The sequence below is a fragment of the Pelophylax lessonae genome, assembly GCF_965119305.1.
Source record: "Pelophylax lessonae genome assembly, chromosome: 3".
Taxonomy (NCBI): Eukaryota; Metazoa; Chordata; class Amphibia; order Anura; family Ranidae; genus Pelophylax; species Pelophylax lessonae.
The window spans coordinates 429,736,546-429,758,412 of NC_138770.1; the positions used below are offsets into that span (position 1 = coordinate 429,736,546).

General features: G+C 42.4%; 1 protein-coding gene across 1 annotated transcript in view; it reads right to left on the minus strand.

The window, feature by feature from the left end:
* MED23 (mediator complex subunit 23) overlaps positions 1 to 19,823 on the minus strand; it is a 170,293-nt gene extending 150,470 nt beyond the window's left edge. Inside the window, 5 exon segments of the mRNA XM_082252280.1 lie at positions 44 to 155; positions 2,238 to 2,362; positions 5,121 to 5,208; positions 12,530 to 12,561; positions 19,616 to 19,823. Coding sequence (XP_082108406.1) covers positions 44 to 155; positions 2,238 to 2,362; positions 5,121 to 5,208; positions 12,530 to 12,561; positions 19,616 to 19,654 — 396 coding nt within the window. The 5' untranslated portion in view covers positions 19,655 to 19,823.
* Positions 19,824 to 21,867: the final 2,044 nt, after the last annotated feature.

The following is a 21,867-nucleotide window of genomic DNA, read 5'->3' on the forward strand; positions in this document are numbered from 1 at the left end:
GAATAAAAGAAAAAAAAAAGAAAATAAAGGAAACGACACATACCTTATAATCAACTCCGCCAATGATTTTTAGTACAAGTTTAAATGTCAACACCCAAAGTTGTGTTTTTTCCCACTCCAGTGCATCTGAATTTACCAATGCTTCACACACCATTCTGAAACAAGTAAAAAGGCTTTAAACATCAATAAACATTTACTAGTTAAAAAAAAAAAAAAAAAAAAATTAAGAAATAGCTAAAGCTTTTTTACAAGCTTGTTAATCATTGTCAGTACAAAAAAATTATGGATACCAGAGAAAATCCTCAGATTTTTCCTTTTAGAAGTGGGATGCACCGATTTACATGGATGAATGCTAGTATTTTAGGATATAGGAAACTGCAAAGGCTGAAAGTAGAGAAGTACAAACTTCTATTCCTGACAAAAAGAAATAAATATCAATCCTTACTAGAAAATAGCATTTGCTACTTTACATAAACCATATAATTAGACCCTAAGTAGATATTAATTTGGATTCTAGAAAACCGAAAACTGGTAAGTATATTCAGCAAGGCTATTGTCATATTGTTATAATGCATATTACAAGCCAAAATCCAGCCCAAAAAAAGTTGTCTTGGCCAATCTAGATTTTAATTGCAGCTCCATGGCAAGTAAATTTTAGTCATGGCTCTAAAAAGCTATTATATAGCAGTAAGTGTAATGCAATGATCAAGATCAACTCATTTTACTATAGGTAAAAAAAATGGCCTCTCTCTTCTAACAAATATAGGGAGGGGTCTTAAGCAGAAGCCCACGCTGCATTAAAATAAAGAACCTCACTTTTAAAGCATTTTAGCTTGACCTTTGGAGAGTGGGGAAGGGTTATAAACTTTCAGGTTTTTATTCTTGAGATTTTTCATTTTTTCCTGTTCTGGTGACAGTATATCACAGGGGAAAACACAATGTTAAAGTTGAACTTCAAATCAGAAAGTGAAGATCACTAACTTCAATGGTGCTTTGTGAAAATTTCAAAAGTAGAAAGTTGTTTAAAAGGAATATCAACAAGATAGGTACATTGTGAGTAAGCAATATAGCTACTTGATAATGTAATAATTATGGTTGTAAAATGGCAAGTAACAATCAAAAAATCTTTTAGGTCAAGCTTTACAGGCCACATGCACACTGGGCATCAAGCCCAATGCATCCAATCCCAGTTTTCATGCACCCATGAGGCACAAGTTCAGACCAGATATGGCTCTGCTGTCTGCAGCCTGTCAAAGGATAAGTGCATAGGGCTCTAAACATGAGTGCCATTCAGTATTGCATCCAGCCAAAGCATAATATAACCTGTTAGACTTTCACAGGCGTCAGGCAGTAGGGCTAAACACTGCACCTGTGCTAGACGTCCAGTGTGCATGCAGCAGAGGACACTCACGCACATTTTTACCATGCAAGATTTCCCTCAAGATTAATTATTAAAAATGACAAAAGCTACACAAATCATTTAGTAGTCAGTTTCCTTTCCAATTCACAGCATACCATGATTTTCTAAAAACTACGGAGCAAACAAACATCTCAACCTTTCAGCTATACTCAGTCTGTACACCGAATATCCCAAGAAATATCCAATTACAAGATTAATAATGTGAGAACTGCTTCTACCAAAAAGCGTGTTTATAATAGCTTTGGATTACTGCACAAAATATATCAAAAATTAAAAAAAAACTGAAGTAATGTTCTTGATTATATGTTAACACCTTTACATTGTAAAGATGACAGTTGATGTCGATGATACTGTTTTTTCCCCTCAAAAAATAAATGGGTTGAATGACCTTTTAAAGTGGAATTAAACACTGCTAAAGTTTTTGGCTTCTGTTTGATCAACTGCCATGGAGCTGCGCATTGGATCAGTTATGACACCAGCCATTGGCTTAGAGCACAAATGTGACAGTTAGCAATTCCAGCATGCAGGGAATGTAACTGTTTGATAACTCGTATTTTTTTCTATGAAGCGGAACTAAACCCATCAATTTAATGGTTTCAACATTTAAGTAAGTTGTGAAACCCTTTGAGATTTGCTTGCTTCCTTGTTTCACCCATGTCTTTTGTTCTTCACTCAAACAGCTGGATGTGGGTACATTCCCCATGTAGCCTAACCCTACATACCACTATCCATTAAAATAAAGAATCACTAAAACAATGGCTTATCAATGGTAGAATCTCAAACAATTAGCAGGAACAAGTAGAACAGGTGTACATACTTTGGAGGAAGTACAGCAGTTTCCACTGCCATTGCCAGACAGTCATAGAGGAAGGAGATTCTTTTCGGACTGTGTTGCCCATGTATAAACCTTACAATCCACTGCACACATTGCTCATGAGATTCCTAAACACAGAAGGACATAATGAACCAATTTAAAAAGTAGCTTACAAAATGAACAGTTTGTGTACAAAAAAAAAAAAAAAAAATACATACAAACAAAAAAAAAAAAAAAAAAAAAGGAATGGTCATCGTTATTCTTTAAGTTTGGCATAAGAGTAGATTTTATTTCAATTTAAAACACTAAATGTTAAGAGTTTTATCTTTATTCCTTTGCTGCCACCTCCCAGCAGCCTTTTAGGTGGGTATAAATCTGAGGTGGCCTACCAAACATGCAACTGCTGTAATTTCCTGTCACGGGCCACAAGATTGGGAGATTTGATTACAATGGCCGTGAACTGTCAGTGACAGCTTACTGAGTGCTTTAAGCACAGAACTTCAGGGGCCTCATGGATACATACAGGGAGTGCAGAATTATTAGGCAAATGAGTATTTTGACCACATCATCCTCTTTATGCATGCTGTCTTAGGCTGGCCATACACTATACAATTTTCTTGTTCAACTTTCCTTTAGATTTACCAAAACCATGTAATATAGGGTCAAACCTAAACACTTTCAATTTGTATGCAGTCAGGCAGGCCCTTGCACTACGTAGTTTAAGGTAAATCTAAAGGAAATTGAATAAGAAAATTGTATAGTGTATGGCCAGCCAAGCTGTATAGGCTCGAAAGCCTACTACCAATTAAGCATATTAGGTGATGTGCATCTCTGTAATGAGAAGGGGTGTGGTCTAATGACATCAACACCCTATATCAGGTGTGCATAATTATTAGGCAACTTCCTTTCCTTGGGCAAAATGGGTTAAAAGAAGGACTTGACAGGCACAGAAAAGTCAAAAATAGTGAGATATCTTGCAGAGGGATGCAGCACTCTTAAAATTGCAAAGCTTCTGAAGCGTGATCATCGAACAATCAAGCATTTCATTCAAAATAGTCAACAGGGTCGCAAGAAGCGTGTGGAAAAACCAAGGCACAAAATAACAGCCCATGAACTGAGAAAAGTCAAGCGTGCAGCTGCCAAGATGCCACTTGCCACCAGTTTGGCCATATTTCAGAACATCACTGGAGTGCCCAAAAGCACAAGGTGTGCAATACTCAGAGACATGGCCAAGGTAAGAAAGGCTCAAAGACGACCACCACTGAACAAGACACACAAGCTGAAACGTCAAGACTGGGCCAAGAAATATCTCAAGACTGATTTTTCAAAGGTTTTATGGACTGATGAAATGAGAGTGAGTCTTGATGGGCCAGATGGATGGGCCCGTGGCTGGATTGGTAAAGGGCAGAGAGCTCCAGTCCGACTCAGACGCCAGCAAGGTGGAGGTGGAGTACTGGTTTGGGCTGGTATCATCAAAGATGAGTTTGTGGGGCCTTTTCGGGTTGAGGATGGAGTCAAGCTCAACTCCCAGTCCTACTGCCAGTTTCTGGAAGACACCTTCTTCAAGCAGTGGTACAGGAAGAAGTCTGCATCCTTCAAGAAAAACATGATTTTCATGCAGGACAATGCTCCATCACACACGTCCAAGTACTCCACAGCGTGGCTGGCAAGAAAGGGTATAAAGAAGAAAAGCTAATGACATGGCCTCCTTGTTCACCTGATCTGAACCCCATTGAGAACCTGTGGTCCATCATCAAATGTGAGATTTACAAGGAGGGAAAACAGTACACCTCTCTGAACAGTGTCTGGGAGGCTGTGGTTGCTGCTGCACGCAATGTTGATGGTGAACAGATCAAAACACTGACAGAATTCATGGATGGCAGGCTTTTGTGTGTCCTTGCAAAGAAAGGTGGCTATATTGGTCACTGATTTGTTTTTGTTTTGTTTTTGAATAACAGAAATGTATATTTGTGAATGTTGAGATGTTATATTGGTTTCACTGATAAAAATAAATAATTGAAATGGGTATACTTTATCTTTGATTTTTGTTAAGTTGCCTAATAATTATGCACAGTAATAGTCACCTGCACACACAGATATCCCCCTAAAATAGCTAAAACTAAAAACAAACTAAAAACTACTTCCAAAAATAGTCAGCTTTGATATTAATGAGTTTTTTGGGTTCATTGAGAACATGGTTGTTGTTCAATAATAAAATAAATCCTCAAAAATACTCATTTGCCTAATAATTCTGCACTCCCTGTATGTGCAGTGGTATGTCATTAAGGCCCCCTCAGCCTTAAAGTACCAATACCTGGTTTAATGATCAAGGTATCACTGTGCTTGATTGGCCAGCAAACTCGTCTGACCTAAACCCCATAGAGAATCTGTGGGGTATTGTCTAGAGGAAAATGAGAGACACCAGACCCAACAATGCAGATGAGCTGAAGGCCACTATCAAAGCAACCTGGGCTTCCATAACACCTCATCAGTGTCACTGGCTGATCACCTAAATGCCACACCGAATTGATGCAGTAATTCATGCAAAAGGAGCCCTGACTAAGTATTGAGTGCATACTAAACTGTACATGGACATACTTTTTTTTTTTGATTAGTCTTATGCAATAATATACATTTTCTGAGATTCACTAGCTGTAAGCCATAATCATCAAAATTAAAGGAAAGAAATGTTTGAAAAATATCGCTCAGTGTGTAACGCATCTATATAAAATATTTGAGTTTTGCTTTTTAAATTGAATTACTAAAATAAATTAACTTTTTGATGATATTCTAATTTTATGAGATGCACCTGCATTTTGCACCAAGAAGCTAAAATTCTGTGCAGATTGACTAATAAGTCAATGGGGAGTTACACACAGTACTTACCTGGGGAAGGTCACTCCAGAACTGTCTGAATGCACCAAGGCAGCTCAGTAATTTTGTCCTTTCATCATCTGGCGTGTCCATGAACATGCTAGAATGAATAAATATAACATATCAAAATAAAGATATCCACTACATTCATACTTAAGCTGAACCTTATTTTGTACAGATATCAGTCTACATGTTTAACGCTATGATCTTGCACATCATCGATTCAACAAGTTGCTAGAAACATTTCCTAAAGGTTTTGTCCCATGCGAACTGGATATCACACAGTTCCTACAGATTCTGCATACTTATGCTGTTGACCTCTTGTTGCATTGTAACCCAAGAATTATATTGCTCTTATATACTGCATTGACCTGTCTACATGTTGCAGCAGAGTTTAAGAATCATCAAGTTTAGGCAATATCTTCCAAGCCTCACTAGTACAATTTTAGTAATTCTTTGTCTGTTTTAGCCTCCATTCTCAGCTGACAGGAATGTCTGTTGTAGCATCCTTTCGTAGCCGACAGGAGTCAAATGAATCTTCTAGCCATGCCACATACTTTATGTATGGTCACACAATTCACAGATACCTCACTCTGTCAACCCAGGATGCAGTACAAAGACAATAGCCGATTTACTAAATATGTAAAAACTTTTTTCTAGTAGAATAAGGAAGAGGTCATTTTAAATGATGTGTGTTATAGGTGACACCAATGTCCCTGTCACGTGTACAGATGGTTAAGGAAACCTCTCTACAGGCCATGCTGCAAATAAGTATTACAGCCTAGACCAGAACCAAAAAAAAGTCTGTTAATTCATAATGAAGCAGCAGCACACCAATGAAGGTCCTATGCGGTCCTCTTTTCCCCCAGTCTGAGCACTCTCTGCAGTCCTCTTTTCGCCCCAGTCTGAGCACTCTCTGCGGTCCTTTTTTCGCCCCAGTCTGAACACTCTCTGCAGTCCTCTTTTCGCCCCAGTCTGAGCACTCTCTGAGGTCCTCTTTTCGCCCCAGTCTGAGCACTCTCTGCGGTCCTCTTTTTACGCCCCAGTCTGAGCACTCTCTGCGGTCCTTTTTTCACCCCAGTCTGAGCACTCTCTGCAGTCCTCTTTTCGCCCCAGTCTGAGCACTCTCTGCGGTCCTTTTTTCACCCCAGTCTGAGCACTCTCTGCAGTCCTCTTTTCGCCCCAGTCTGAGCACTCTCTGCGGTCCTTTTTTCACCCCAGTCTGAGCACTCTCTGCGGTCCTCTTTTCGCCCCAGTCTGAGCACTCTCTGCGGTCCTTTTTTCGCCCCAGTCTGAACACTCTCTGCAGTCCTCTTTTCGCCCCAGTCTGAGCACTCTCTGAGGTCCTTTTTTCACCCCAGTCTGAGCACTCTCTGCGGTCCTCTTTTTACGCCCCAGTCTGAGCACTCTCTGCGGTCCTTTTTTCGCCCCAAACTGAGCACTCTCTGCGGTCCTCTTTTTACGCCCCAGTCTGAGCACTCTCTGCGGTCCTCTTTTTACGCCCCAGTCTGAGCACTCTCTGCGGTCCTTTTTTCGCCCCAGTCTGAGCACTCTCTGCGGTCCTTTTTTCGCCCCAGTCTGAGCACTCTCTGCGGTCCTTTTTTCGCCCCAGTCTGAGCACTCTCTGCGGTCCTTTTTTCACCCCAGTCTGAGCACTCTCTGCGGTCCTCTTTTTACGCCCCAGTCTGAGCACTCTCTGCGGTCCTTTTTTCGCCCCAGTCTGAGCACTCTCTGCGGTCCTTTTTTCGCCCCAGTCTGAGCACTCTCTGCGGTCCTTTTTTCGCCCCAGTCTGAGCACTCTCTGCGGTCCTTTTTTCGCCCCAGTCTGAGCACTCTCTGCGGTCCTCTTTTTACGCCCCAGTCTGAGCACTCTCTGCGGTCCTTTTTTCGCCCCAGTCTGAGCACTCTCTGCGGTCCTTTTTTCGCCCCAGCCTGAGCACTCTCTGCGGTCCTTTTTTCGCCCCAGTCTGAGCACTCTCTGCGGTCCTTTTTTCACCCCAGTCTGAGCACTCTCTGCGGTCCTTTTTTCACCCCAGTCTGAGCACTCTCTGCGGTCCTTTTTTCACCCCAGTCTGAGCACTCTCTGCGGTCCTCTTTTTACGCCCCAGTCTGAGCACTCTCTGCGGTCCTTTTTTCGCCCCAGTCTGAGCACTCTCTGCGGTCCTTTTTTCGCCCCAGTCTGAGCACTCTCTGCGGTCCTTTTTTCGCCCCAGTCTGAGCACTCTCTGCGGTCCTTTTTTCACCCCAGTCTGAGCACTCTCTGCGGTCCTCTTTTTACGCCCCAGTCTGAGCACTCTCTGCGGTCCTTTTTTCGCCCCAGTCTGAGCACTCTCTGCGGTCCTTTTTTCGCCCCAGTCTGAGCACTCTCTGCGGTCCTTTTTTCGCCCCAGTCTGAGCACTCTCTGCGGTCCTTTTTTCACCCCAGTCTGAGCACTCTCTGCGGTCCTTTTTTCGCCCCAGTCTGAGCACTCTCTGCGGTCCTCTTTTTACGCCCCAGTCTGAGCACTCTCTGCGGTCCTTTTTTCGCCCCAGTCTGAGCACTCTCTGCGGTCCTTTTTTCGCCCCAGTCTGAGCACTCTCTGCGGTCCTTTTTTTGCCCCAGTCTGAGCACTCTCTGCGGTCCTTTTTTCACCCCAGTCTGAGCACTCTCTGCGGTCCTTTTTCACCCCAGTCTGAGCACTCTCTGCGGTCCTTTTTTCGCCCCAGTCTGAGCACTCTCTGCGGTCCTCTTTTTACGCCCCAGTCTGAGCACTCTCTGCGGTCCTTTTTTCGCCCCAGTCTGAGCACTCTCTGCGGTCCTTTTTTCGCCCCAGTCTGAGCACTCTCTGCGGTCCTCTTTTTACGCCCCAGTCTGAGCACTCTCTGCGGTCCTTTTTTCGCCCCAGTCTGAGCACTCTCTGCGGTCCTTTTTTCGCCCCAGTCTGAGCACTCTCTGCGGTCCTTTTTTTGCCCCAGTCTGAGCACTCTCTGCGGTCCTTTTTTTGCCCCAGTCTGAGCACTCTCTGCGGTCCTTTTTCACCCCAGTCTGAGCACTCTCTGCGGTCCTCTTTTTTCGCCCCAGTCTGAGCACTCTCTGCGGTCCTCTTTTTTCGCCCCAGTCTGAGCACTCTCTGCGGTCCTTTTTTCGCCCCAGTCTGAGCACTCTCTGCGGTCCTTTTTTCGCCCCAGTCTGAGCACTCTCTGCGGTCCTTTTTTCGCCCCAGTCTGAGCACTGTATGTGCCCCTTCTTTCGCCCACCGCACATCCAGAAGACGGCTGAGACCTGGCCCGCAACACTCGTCCAGAGCAACTGCAGAAGCGTGCCCAACGCAGAGGATAACAAGATTGAGATCTGGCACAGCCCCACTGGTTTCTGGTTTACACCCACACCGCTCTGCCTGCTGGGGAGCACAAAGGAAACCTGGCCATCCTCTGTGTCACATTGGAGCCTTGAGCCCCACCTTGAGCTTGTGGCAGAAAACTTTTCCAACAAAAAAAATTCCAGTGTATGGCCCCTTTAAGAACAATTTTCAACTGTAAAGTAGCTGCCCCTTTAAATGGAATCAATACATCTGTGGTAAAACTAGAAAATAATAAAAGGTAGGCGCTGACGTCAAATATATATATATGTATAAATTATATACACACACATATACATGACAGTATTTCCATTTGCTGAGGTTATGAAAAATAAGGTAAAGCTAAATAAATTAGAAGTCCATGGTGACAAAATCCCAACACCATAGTTTCTTCAACATTCAAGTCTTGTTGCTTCACCTCTTCTGTCTAAAAATGTGAATGTAAACTCACCAGAAGTTTTTGACTTCTTTTTACAGGTAGGTCAAAATAATGTGGTTTGCCCCCATGAGCTGGGATTCCCCTGATGTTCAAACTCCAGTATATTTCTCCAATTTGATGATCACAAGGTATAATGTCCCAGCAGAGACATTTTCATAGTGTAGTATTTAAAACTTTGCTATTTTAAAAAGTACCATAACTCATGGTTCCTGTGTGTGGACAAAATGCTAGAAGCCGGCATGTGCTCAAATCGGAACGAGACTTGGCGCGCACACCGTCTTCTGGTAGGCTTGGAGGAGCCATTTTCCTATCCCCACACAAATTGTACACACTGGTGCAGGTATCCAGGCATCATAAAATCTGAGTGCAATACGTTAATTGCTTTAAAATACCAATGTTTTAGGGAGAGTGTGCTCTTGTATTGGCAGTGCAGCTGTAAAGATACACATAAGGGCTACATAAGAGAAGGGATTTTTTTCGTTGTGGGGGGGAAAAAAAAAAAAAGAAGGTTTTAACTAACAACTGGCTCCTAACTTTCTTAGTTGGCTCCTATATTCAAAGCAAAGTTAAACACTATATTGATTAATCCAGGGCTGGACAAGCCCCAGGCAGCATTTGCGACTAGAATTAGCGACCTGGCGCCTGGGGTGCCCTGCAGGAGGTGTCCTGTCCCTTTTGCGCCCCCACCTCCTCCCCGAGTGCACGGACTTCCGTGCCATCCAAAAATTGAGGCCCCGGCTTTTCGGCCTTCTTCTGTGAGATGAGAGGCTTCCAATGGGGAACTGGCGCCCTCTTGTGGTGGCCGGGAGTAATGACTGTTTCCACTGCCTGGTCTCAATGCCTTCTCATCTCCCTCCAAAGAGGAGATGAGAGGGAAGTTTTTGCAGACTTCATCTCCCTGTCCAGTTACATTTGCTTAAAAGGTAAGTGGACAGGGAGTGTGGTTATTATTATTCATTTATTTTTTAAATTAAAAAAAAATAAAAAAAATGTCTCTTTTTTTCCAATTCTTATTATTAAAAAAATTATATATAATTTTTTTTTTTTTTTCCCTCCTCATCGCCGTGTCACAGCCGAAGGCCCCTTTCACACGGGCTGTTTGATCAGGTCCGCCTGTCAGTTTTTCAGGCAGACCTGATTGGACCCTTCATTCTCCTCTATGGAGTAGTAATCTGCCGCCATCTGATTCTGTCCGCCAAAAACAGACGGATGGTGGTTCTATTTTCTATCCAACCCGTGGATCAGATGGAAAGAGACAGTTTCCATCCAATTGCGCTATAGAGGAGAGTGGGGTTCTAGTCGTATTTATGTGTAAATTTAGTATCCGTTTTATTCAATAAAGCTTGGTTGTTAGTTTAAAAAAAAAAAAAAAGCTGGCTCCTAGATTTCAGGCAAATTTGTCAAGCCCTGGATTAATCTTTACTTTGAAAATCCATCTTCCTCATATACAAATAATTGATCTCACAAACAACTGTACAGTTTGAAGCAACACTCTGACACATACATGGCTTAAGAAAGTGTTGAAACTTGAAAATGTACAGTTGCTTGCTGGATCACTTGTTTTACATGCAGATGGATATTTGAAGTAATAATTGCAATATACAGAGATCTCATCCTAAGTTTTTGCTGTTTATTATCAGTGGATCAATTGGGAGCCTGAGGTTGATGTGATCTCGGTGTGGTGAGAAGTGTATAATATGGCAGGAGTGACTCACTCTACTTTCAATATGCACTACTCAAAAAAAATTAAAAGGAACACTTTTAAAACAGAGTATAGCATCAAGTCAATTAAACCCCTGGTATATTGATCTGGTCAGTTAGGTAGCAGAGGGGGTTGTTAATGTTTCAGCTGCTTTGATGTTAATGAAATTAACAACAGGGGCACTAGATGGGCAACAATGAGATGACTTTCAAAACAGAATGGTTTTACAGGTGGAGGCCACTGAATTTTTTTTCCCTTACTCATTTTTTCTGTTTTTTTACTAGTTTTGCATTTGGCTTGGGTCAGTGTCACTACTGGTAGCATGAGGCAATACCTGCACCCTAACTCAGGGTACAGGCATTCCAGCTCCTCTAGGATGGCACATCAATACCTGCCAATGCCAGGTTTGCCGTGTCTCCCACCACAGTCTCAAGAGCATGGAGAAGATTCCAGGAGACAGGCAGTTACTCTAGGAGAGCTGGACAGGGCCATAGAAGGTCCTTTACCCATCAGCAGTACCGGTATCTGCTCTTTTGTGCAAGGAGGAACAGGATGAGCACTGCCAGAGCCTACAAAATGACCTCCAGCAGGCCACTGGTGTGAACTTCTCCAACCAAATAATCAGAACAGACTTCAGGATTGTGGCCTGAGGGTCCAACATCCTGTAGTGGGCTCTGTGCTCACTTCCCGACACTGGAGCTCGATTGGCATTTGCCATTGAACACCAGAATTGGCAGGTCTGTTACTAGCACCCTGTGCTTTTCACAGTTGAGAGCAGGTTCATCCTGAGCACGTGACAGACTTGAAAGGGTCTGGAGAAGCCATGGAGAATGTTATCCTGCCAGTTAACACTGTTCAGCATGACAGATTTGGTGGTGGGTCAGTGATGGTCTGGAGAGATATATCCATGGAGGGACGTACAGACCTCTATAGGCTAGACAATGGCACCATGACAGACATTAGGTATGGGATTAAATCTTTGGACCCATTGTCAGACGCTATGCTGCTGCAGTGGGTCCTGAGTTCCTCCTGGTGCACGACAATGCCTGGCCTCATGTGACGAGAGTATGCAGCCAGTTCCTGGAGGATGAAGGAATTGATACCATTGAATGGCCCCCATGCTCAGCTGACCTTAATCCAATTGAACACCTCCAGGACATTATGTTTCAGTCCATCTGACACCACCAGGTTGCACCTCAGTCTGTTCAGGAGCTCAGTGATGTCCTGGTCCACATCTGGGAGGAAACCCCAGTACACCATCCGTGGTCTCAATAGGAGCATGCCCCGACGTTTTCAGGCATGCATAGAAGCATGTGGGGGCCATACAAACTACTGAGTACCATTTTGATTTGCTGCAATGAAATTTCAGCAAAATGGACTAGCCTGCTGCATCATTTTTTCACTTTGATTTTCAGGGTGTCTTTGAACTCAGCCCTCTGTAGTTTATAATTTTCATTTCCATCAAACGATGTGGCATCCTTTTGTTCCTAACACATTACCCAGTCCATATCAGTATAGAAATCCAGCATGAGATTTTTCCCCATTGAGATCTCATGTGTTTTCAAAGTGTTCCTTTCAATTTTTTGAGCAGTGTATATTTATATATATTTATTAACATAAGGAGTTGAAATATGTTAAAGTCTTAACTCTCACACTTTCATTTAATGTTTTTCCACCCCTATTGTTCCCGTTTACAGAGCATGTACCATGCTGGCAGATCATCATGGTCAATTGTAAATTAGATGTGCACACTGTCTGTCCTAACAAAGCATCCCCTGTGATTCTAAATACAAGCTGCCTATAGAGCCCTGTGAATAATCCTGTTCCAAAAAAAAAAAAAAACTAGAAAGGCAAGATTATTTCTTCTGTGATACCAGAGCTCTTCCATTTTTTTTTGTTCTGGTTTTAGGGAAAAGTAAATTTAGACAGACATGGCACATACCCTGCAAAGGCCTCTTCGATGATCTCCGTTTTCTATAACATAAAAAGAACAATCAAAAATAATTAAAATGACATTAATTCATATTCATGTATGTAGAAATACTTTCAAAAGACAAGTAGTACAAACACAGCCCATGCTTATGCCCCAGCAAGTTTAGAACCATTTATGCTTTTATCTATTTAAGCAAGTAATGATTCCTGGATCTTGGGCTCTACATTGACTTATCCTCCCTTGGGTAAGTGTTTGCCATTGAGCAAAGGTACTAAAGACACAAAAACGTTTGTGTATCTTCTAAAGATTTTGCTTCATATGACTAAATATTTTACACCTAATTATAAATTGCCAATATTGCAGTGAAAGCAAAGATGATCAGGGTCTATTCACACTTCACTGGTTCATTGCGGTGTGTTAACGTGCATTGTGTGAGGCAGCCTATTCTTTATGAACTGGATGCCAAAACACCACAGCAGATGGAAAAAAAAAAATTCATCAAACTATTTTTAACACTGCAGAACACCGACAATGCACATGGTATGCTATGCAGTGCACCATAGTGAGATTGATTTTCTACTGTACAATGCATTGGAGAGGCATTTACAATGAATGCACTACACACAGAACAAGTGCATGTTTAATGCAAGTTGAAAACAATGCACAAGTGTAAACGGGCCCTTCATAAAAAAGATGAAAGAGAATGGGGGGGGGGGGGGGGGAGAGAGGGTACAGGAAAAAAAAAAAAAAAAAGGAAGTGTTTCTTAACACGTCATTTTCACGCGATGGATTTATTCTAGGTCAAGTTTGCCGCTGTATCTGTAGTGTCAGAAGAGCAATTCTGTTTATATTCATTCTCATCATCATTTCTTCACATCGATGTGCCAGAATATGTTGGAATACACAAGCACCCCAAATTCTGCTCTATCCTGAGTTAATGAAATATATGTGAACATAATACTATAGCAGCCAATTGCAATGCAGCATATAATATTTACCTTAATCTGAAATCTCTTGAAAAAACACAACAATATTCTTTTTCCAAAGCTGTATTGTGAAATCACATGATAACACAGCATCCCTTTATACATAGCAGGGGCATGCCTGCTTCCTCCCACTTCGCTACAGCTTTGACAACGGCAGTGAGCCGCTGTCAATCAATACAGCAGGGCTGGGTGGGAAACATATCTCCACAGCTTTTTTAATAGTATGGACCCTGGTAGGAGCCCTGTCAGTCAAAACAACAGAGTTGGCCAGGGGGTGTGGTACCTGAACTGAATACAGATCTTACAGGCATGATGTATCTCCAAATAGGAAGCAGGAGACACAAACTGACCATGTCGGCACAGATCTGCCTCCATGATTTGAGTGATTAGACTGAAAAAGACAAAGGGGAACTGGCAGGATCATCAGGCATGTTTAATGAAATAATCAAAATAATAAAATACCAAAGCAACAGACTAGATTTTGCCCAATCAAAATGTAATAATAGACTCCTATGTGTCTTGTTTTTTTGTTTTTTTTTGGGGGGGGGGGGGGGCGGTAACATATGTATATAAATTAAAATTCTATATGTTAAAATAATTTCCAGAGATACCAATACTCAGTTTTACCCTGAAGGAATCAGTGTCAAACGAGGCTCCATAAATATTAAACACACACAACTGGTATAGAACATTTTATTTTATATTGAAGCAAAGGAAAATGAAGAATTGTATATAGAAAATGACATTCTGCATCTCCCTGGTTCCATATATGATCCCCATTCACAGAAAAGCTGCTGACTGAACATCATTTCCTCATAACTCCCCAGTAGGGACCACTTGGCCACTGCCCAAGCATGTACAGTACTTATCTGACAAAGTTTTTTTCATTTTTACCAAGCACTCCATGCCCTTTGTGGTGAATAGACAAGATCCCAAATTAAAAGGGAATTTTATGTGCTTTGCTGCCTAAACAGTTGTACTATGGTGAAGTTGGTGAGCATACTGTATTTATCCATTCATGTGTATGAGAGAATATTTTGAATCATAATAAATTGTTGGGTGTATATTATTTTCTCTTTCTTTAATTTTGTAAGGATTTAGATATACATTAGATTTCCCCGAAGAAGCAGAGAAATTGTTCAGTGAAACACATTGGACCTTAATGTATCAATGAAGCGAAGCAAATCAATATATTGAATGGAAATGAGCAACATTTTAGGCCACTGTGCTAATGTTTGTACACGTTTTTATACCCACTGGAGGTTTTAATTATGTTTGTACAATACAATCTTCTTTTATATGAATATTGTGTATGTGCTCACCTTAGTGACAACCCCATATCCTTTAAAGCCCAGCTTGTCTCTGTAGGGGATGTTTTACTTCCCCTCCAACCATTGTTTTATGTGCTTTGCATTCTGAGCAATGTTTAACCGCTTGCCGACTGCCGTCAGTAGATTTACTGCGGCAGTCAGCCCCTCACAGGTAAAGTGACGTTAATTAACGTCACTAGCCTGGGAGGGTCTGGGGAGCGAGCGCGCTCCCGCGCGGTCACGGACCCCCCCGCGCGTGTGACCGGCGGACCCGATGTCCGCCGGTCACTCGGCGATCATCGGGGGAGAGGGAGAAAGTCAGGCGGCTTGTGTAAACAAGCTGCATGTCATTCTCCTCGGTGTAAAAACACTGATCACACAGTTCTACTATGTAGAACCGTTGATCAGTGTCCTTACACCTCAAGCCACAGCCAATCACAGTAAGAATCACGCCCCTAGGGACACACACAGCCCCTCCCTCTCAAATAAAGTTAACCCCTTCACTACCAGTGTATTTTTACAGTAACAGTGCATATGTATAGCACTGATTACTGTAGAAATGTCACTGGTAACCCCAAAAGTGTCAAAAATGTCAGTCAAGGGTCCGATCTGTCCGCCGCAATGTCAGTACCGCAAAAAAAAAAAAAAAAAAAAAAAAAAAAAAAAAATCGCAGATCGCCGCCATTACGCGTAAAAAAAAATAAAAACAACAAAAATGACAAAAATCTTTCCCTTTGTTAGTAAACGCGATAACTTTTGCGCAAACCAATAAAAATACGCTTTTTGAGATTTTTTTTACCAAACATAGGTAGCATAAAACCAATTGGCCGAAAATGTTAAAAAAATTTAGATTTTTACATTTTTTTGGGGGGGAATTTCATATAAAAATATGTGAAAAATATTGTTATTTTTGCAAAATTTACGCTCTTTTTTTGTTTATAGCGCAAAAAGTAAAAAGCGCACAGGTGATCAAATACCACCAAAAGAAAGCTCTGTTTGTGGAAAAAAAAGGACGTCAAATTTGTTTAGGTACTGTGTCGCACGCCCGCGCAATTGTCCGTTAAAGTCACGCAGTGCTGAATCGCAAAATACCCCCTGGTCGTTTAGCAGCCAAATCCTCCGGGGCTTAAGTGGTTAAATGCCATATCCCACATTAAGTTCTCTCCAAGTCTCCATCATGCTAGCAAGTATTCTGTAAGCTGTAGGCATGCAAGGGGTAGCAGCTACCATTACCCCTCCTATGCTTGAATGCTGAGTCCATTGTCATTTTGCAAAGCCCTGGCACTTCCAGCAGTAATGGAGCTTGTCCACCCTTTCCTGTACATTTCTATTGGTCAGTGAGGCAGCTCATTATAGAAATAGGTCAACAGGAAAATGTGTCTGAGTGTGTTACACCTCCTCACCAACATATACTACCCACTGCCACTCACTTCTCAATTGCACATACCATGTGCTATCATAACTTCTTGTACTCTACTACATATTGATAAATATATAGTGCGCTAAAAATTTTAAACTGTGCATACAATAAGTGTAAAAACCAATTGATTAACCACTTCAATACAGGGCAGTTTCACCCCCTTCCTGCCCAGGCCAATTTTCCCCATTTAGCGCCGTTGCATTTTGAATGACAATTGCGCGGTCATGCAACACTGTACCTAAACCAAATTTATGTCATTTCCCCCCCACAAATAGAGATTTCTTTAGGTGGTATTTGATCACCTCTGGGTTTTTTCCTTTTTGCTAAACAAATAAAAAAAGGCCGAAAAGTTTGAAAAAAAAAAAAAAAGTTTTTTTGTTTATGTTATACAATTTTGTAAATAAATATGTTTTTTCCTGCACTGATGAGACTGCACTGACAGGCACTAATGAGGAGGCACTGATATGCAGCATTGGTGGGCACTGATAGGCGGCACTGCTGGGCACTGATCGACACTGACGGGCAGAACTGATGGGCACTAATGGGCGACACTGATAGATGGCAATGATGGGCACTGGTGGGCAGCACTGATGGGGAGGGCAACAATGGGGGACTCTCTGAGCCCTGATTGCCATCCCTGGTGGCCATAGTGGGCATCCCTGGGGTCATGGTGGGCATCCCTGGTGGTTCTAGTGGCACCCCCCCCCCCCCCCGAGGGTCTGCACTGGTAATCAATGATCTGATTACCAGTGCCGACCCCCCCCCCCCACCCTGTCAGGGGATCCGCCGATCGGCGCTCCTTTACTCGTGCCTGTCAGGCACGAACTAAGGAAAGCCGTTCAACGGCTCTTCCTGTTTACTATGTGACCAGCCATGATTGGACATGGCTGATCACATGGTAAAGAGCCTACGTCAGATCGGAGATGCAGAAAGTCAGGCTGACACCTCGCATCACCGATCGCCGCTCTGCACGCTCCCGGGGGGCGCGCAGAGCTGTATCATCCTGCCGTCATAGGACGTCCGCTCAGGATAATACAACCACAATCAATTTGCTATAGGGCGGGCGGGATGTGGTTAAATGAAGTGAAAAAAGTGCGATCTTGAACACCAACAGTCCATAAAAAGTTCATTAAGTCCTAAGGTGCAATAAATCACATCAGTGCTTATATGAAGGATCCCACTTCAACAAGTAAACTCGACAACAAAAGGTGCTTGCTTTGAAAAGTGCAGGTATTCCCCTTACCAGAAAATAAGGTGTAATATAACCTCCAAACCAGCATAAGTGCAGTGATAAAGATAGACCAGCTCTGCCCACCTCATGAACAGTCAAGAGTGAATACTCTTACCAGATCTGATTAAGGCATGGATGGAAATAACCACTGGATATCCTTTCACCATCAACTGTGTCTATAATGGATGTTCCACCCCCTCCTATCTCGGTAGAAGTCCACTCGGAGCATATAAGCACTGATGTGATTTATTGCACCTTAGGACTTTATGAACTTTTTATGGACTGTTGGCGTTCAAGATCGCACTTTTTTCACTTCATTTAATCAATTGTTTTTTACACTTATTGTATGCACTGTTTTAAATTTTTAGCGCACTATATATTTATCAATTTGTACACATATTTATCCTACAGGGTAATCGGATTTAGTTGCAGCTTATTTATTTATTTATTTATTTATCAGCGCTCCCTTCACAATCAAACACTCTACTACATATACTGTCCACTGCCATATGAATTGTACTCCTCTCCTGTCCATTCTCATACCTTCAGCATTCCTCTTCAGAATATACTGCCACTATTGTCACTCCTACCCCCCATACTACCTTTCTGCACCCACTGCCTCATTTTCATACTGCATACCCTCTGAACTATTCTCACGCACACGTACTGCCCACCATCATACCCTCTGATACCACTTTCCGCTTCATGTAAAAGTAGGGCTGGGCGATTTTGCCTAAAAGAAAAAAAAAATCTTCGATTTTTAAAGAAAAATTCGAGTTTCGATTCGATTTTCGATTTTTTTTCCAATGCACTTAAAAAATGACTGCAGACATCAGATATAGTGTCAAAAGTGAAACTTTATCACACCCTGGGCTCCAGCCAGCTCCTAGTCCACCGCACAGGAACCGAACTCTCCAGTAACGGACCACCGCCCTCCCCAGTAAAGGTACCTATCCTATCACAGCCCCTGGCCTGTACAGACGCACCGCCCGCTTCCTCTCCTGGCAGCTGACGTCACATCCAGGCCGGGGAGACTTTACCTATCACAGCGCGCCGCAGCCCCGGCCTGTACAGACGCACCGCCCGCCCCGCAGCTGACGTCACATCCAGGCGCGGCGGTGGTCCGTTACTGGGGAGTTCGGTGGCTGCACAAGGCAGAAAAAAGTATTGTATAAAAAACTCGAGATTAAAAAAAAATCGTTCCAAACTAAAAAAAAAAATTGATAAATCGATTTATCGCCCAGCCCTATGTAAAAGCGATCCAGCAGCGCAGATTGCGTTTACATTTTTTGCATCACTGGCTGAAGGATTGATACTGGGGTCATGAATGCAGCTGCAGCCATGGCGCTGGTATAACCAGTGAAGCCTAAGGATGTACAGGTAAGTCCAATGGGTGGGAAGTGGTTAAAGTAGAACTATAGGTAAATCTTTGCATTTAATTTTGGATAGAGTAAGGGAGGGTTATAACCCCTGTCATATTTTTTTTTTTTTGCCATCTGTGTCCCATTGTGTAGATTTCCCTTCACTTCCTGTACCATAGTTAAACAGGAAGTGAGAGAAAATCCCTGTAAATTAAGGGAATTCATTGTGGACCTCCAGAACTAGTGCTGGAAGATTTCCCATCTCTTACTTTTCTGGGGACAACCCAACATTTGGGATTTTCTTTTACTTTCACTTTCAATGATTAATCACTAATCTCTAATCACTCTCCACTCTATCCAAAACTAAAAAAAATAAAGTTACACTTTAAAGCGTTATGTCAGTAGCCCACCTAGTATGGTAGCGCTGTCCCTTATTCAGGCACTACCATAATGGAACATGCATTGATGGATTGGATCCTGGTAAATCCTACTGGCACATCTGCGCATCTGTTCGCAGTCTTTGCACTCACCAAGGTGTGCTCAGAATCCTGCGGGGACATGGTGCGTGCGCAGATGTGGCGCAGGGGGTCTCTCATTACCCGAACCCTGGGGCACATCTGGGGGAGAATTATGGAAGTGCTGCTTTGCAGTAAAAATAAAGCAGTTACATAAAATAAAAAATAAAAACTAAATTTCTAGGAGAAGGCAGAGCAGCCCATTATGCTTTATAGGGTGAAGGTCTGCTTTAAGGTAGAAGCAGCCACTCAGCTATGGCCCATTGACCTACCACCACCTCCTCGAAGATGCTCTGTAGCTGGGACTCCATGACGCCAGCGGTGTGACAACATACAGAAGAAATCACACTACACAAAGCCACACATGCTGCTCCACACTGCCAGCGATAGGCATGCCATCACAATCCCCGAACCGTGCTCAGCTACAGAAAGAGGCCATGTCTTTCGTTTCCGGGTTAAGGAGTGCAACAAACAACTAACTCCCCCGGAAACAAACGCTTCCGTCTCAAAATGATACTTCACGGGTGAGAATGCACAGCGCGTGCGCAGTACACCATACAGTTCTGGCCGTAGCTTCTTTTCTATAGGAGCTTATGGGATACAAAGGGGACATTCAGCCTCCTCTAAGTGTAACATGAGACACTTCTATGTGACATTTAATAAAACATACACAATAGAACATTTTCAAATTGCACTTTTGTTCTTTTTTTTTTTTTTTAGATCAGCTTTACCCTGCTGTACAGGTGTATCTGCGGTTTTTGCTTGTTTTAGTAGCGGTCCAGTGGACTTTCTATAAAGTTGCACGTTTTCTGAAAGTGCACAAAAGATGCAGCCTGCAGGACTCAGAAAACGCCAAAAATGTGAAACCTAATAGAAAGTCTATGGGCCGTGGGTAAACCCCACACACTATAATAAAATCGGGCAAACATTTTCCCCTGAGGAACGATTGTATGATATTCTGATAGTGTGTTTTCATTCAGAAGGTCGGAATCGGCTGTTGAAAGTTGTGTACACACTATAAGAAAAATCGAGCGAACATTTTCATCCGAGGAACGATTGTGTGATTTTCTGATAGTGTGTAGTGTGTTTTCATTCGGAAGGGTGGATATGGCTGTCGAAAATTGTGTACACACTATAAGAAAACCGGGCGAACATTTTTCATCCGAGGAACGATTGTATGATTTTCTGATAGTGTGTTTTTGTTCAGGAGGTCGGAGTCGGCTGTTGAAATTTGTGTACACACCATCAGAAAATCAGGCAAACATAAACATTTTCATCCGAGGAACGATTTTTTGATAGTGTGTAGTGTGTTTTCATTCTGAAGGACGGAATCGCTGTCGAAAGTTGTGTACATACTATAAGAAAAATCGAGCGAACATTTTCATCCGAGGAACGATTGTTTGATTTCCTGATAGTGTGTAGTGTGTTTACGTTCGGAAGGGTGGAATCGGCTTTTGAAAGTTGTGTACACACTATAAGAAAATCGGGCGAACATTTTTCATCCGAGGAACGATTGTTTGATTTCCTGATAGTGTGTAGTGTGTTTTCATTCGGAAGGGTGGAATCGGCTGTTGAAAGTTGTGTACACACTATAAGAAAAATCGAGCGAACATTTTCATCCGAGGAACGATTGTGTGATTTTCTGATAGTGTGTAGTGTGTTTACATTTGGAAGGGCGGAATCAGCTGTTGAAATTTGTGTACACACTATAAGAAAATCAGGCAAACATTTTCCCCCGAGGAACGATTGTATGATTTTCTGATAGTCTGTAGTGTGTTTCCATTCAGAAGGTTGGAATCGGCTGTTGAAATTTGTGTAGACGCTATAAGAAAATCGGGCGAACATTTCCATCCGAGGAACAATTGTTAGATTTTCTGATCTGTGTAGTGTGTTTACGTTCGGAAGGGTGGAATCAGCTTTCGAAAGTTGTGTACACACTATAAGAAAATCGGGCGAACATTTTTCATCCGAGGAACGATTGTTTGATTTTCTGATAGTGTGTAGTGTGTTTACGTTCGGAAGGGTGGAATCGGCTTTCGAAAGTTGTGTACACACTATCAGAAAATCAGGCAAACATTTTTCATCCGAGGAACGATTGTATGATTTTCTGATAGTGTGTAGTGTGTTTTCATTCGGAAGGGTGGATATGGCTGTCGAAAATTGTGTACACACTATAAGAAAACCGGGCGAACATTTTTCATCCGAGGAACGATTGTATGATTTTCTGATAGTGTGTTTTTGTTCAGGAGGTCGGAGTCGGCTGTTGAAATTTGTGTACACACCATCAGAAAATCAGGCAAACATAAACATTTTCATCCGAGGAACGATTTTTTGATAGTGTGTAGTGTGTTTTCATTCTGAAGGACGGAATCGCTGTCGAAAGTTGTGTACATACTATAAGAAAAATCGAGCGAACATTTTCATCCGAGGAACGATTGTTTGATTTCCTGATAGTGTGTAGTGTGTTTACGTTCGGAAGGGTGGAATCGGCTTTTGAAAGTTGTGTACACACTATAAGAAAATC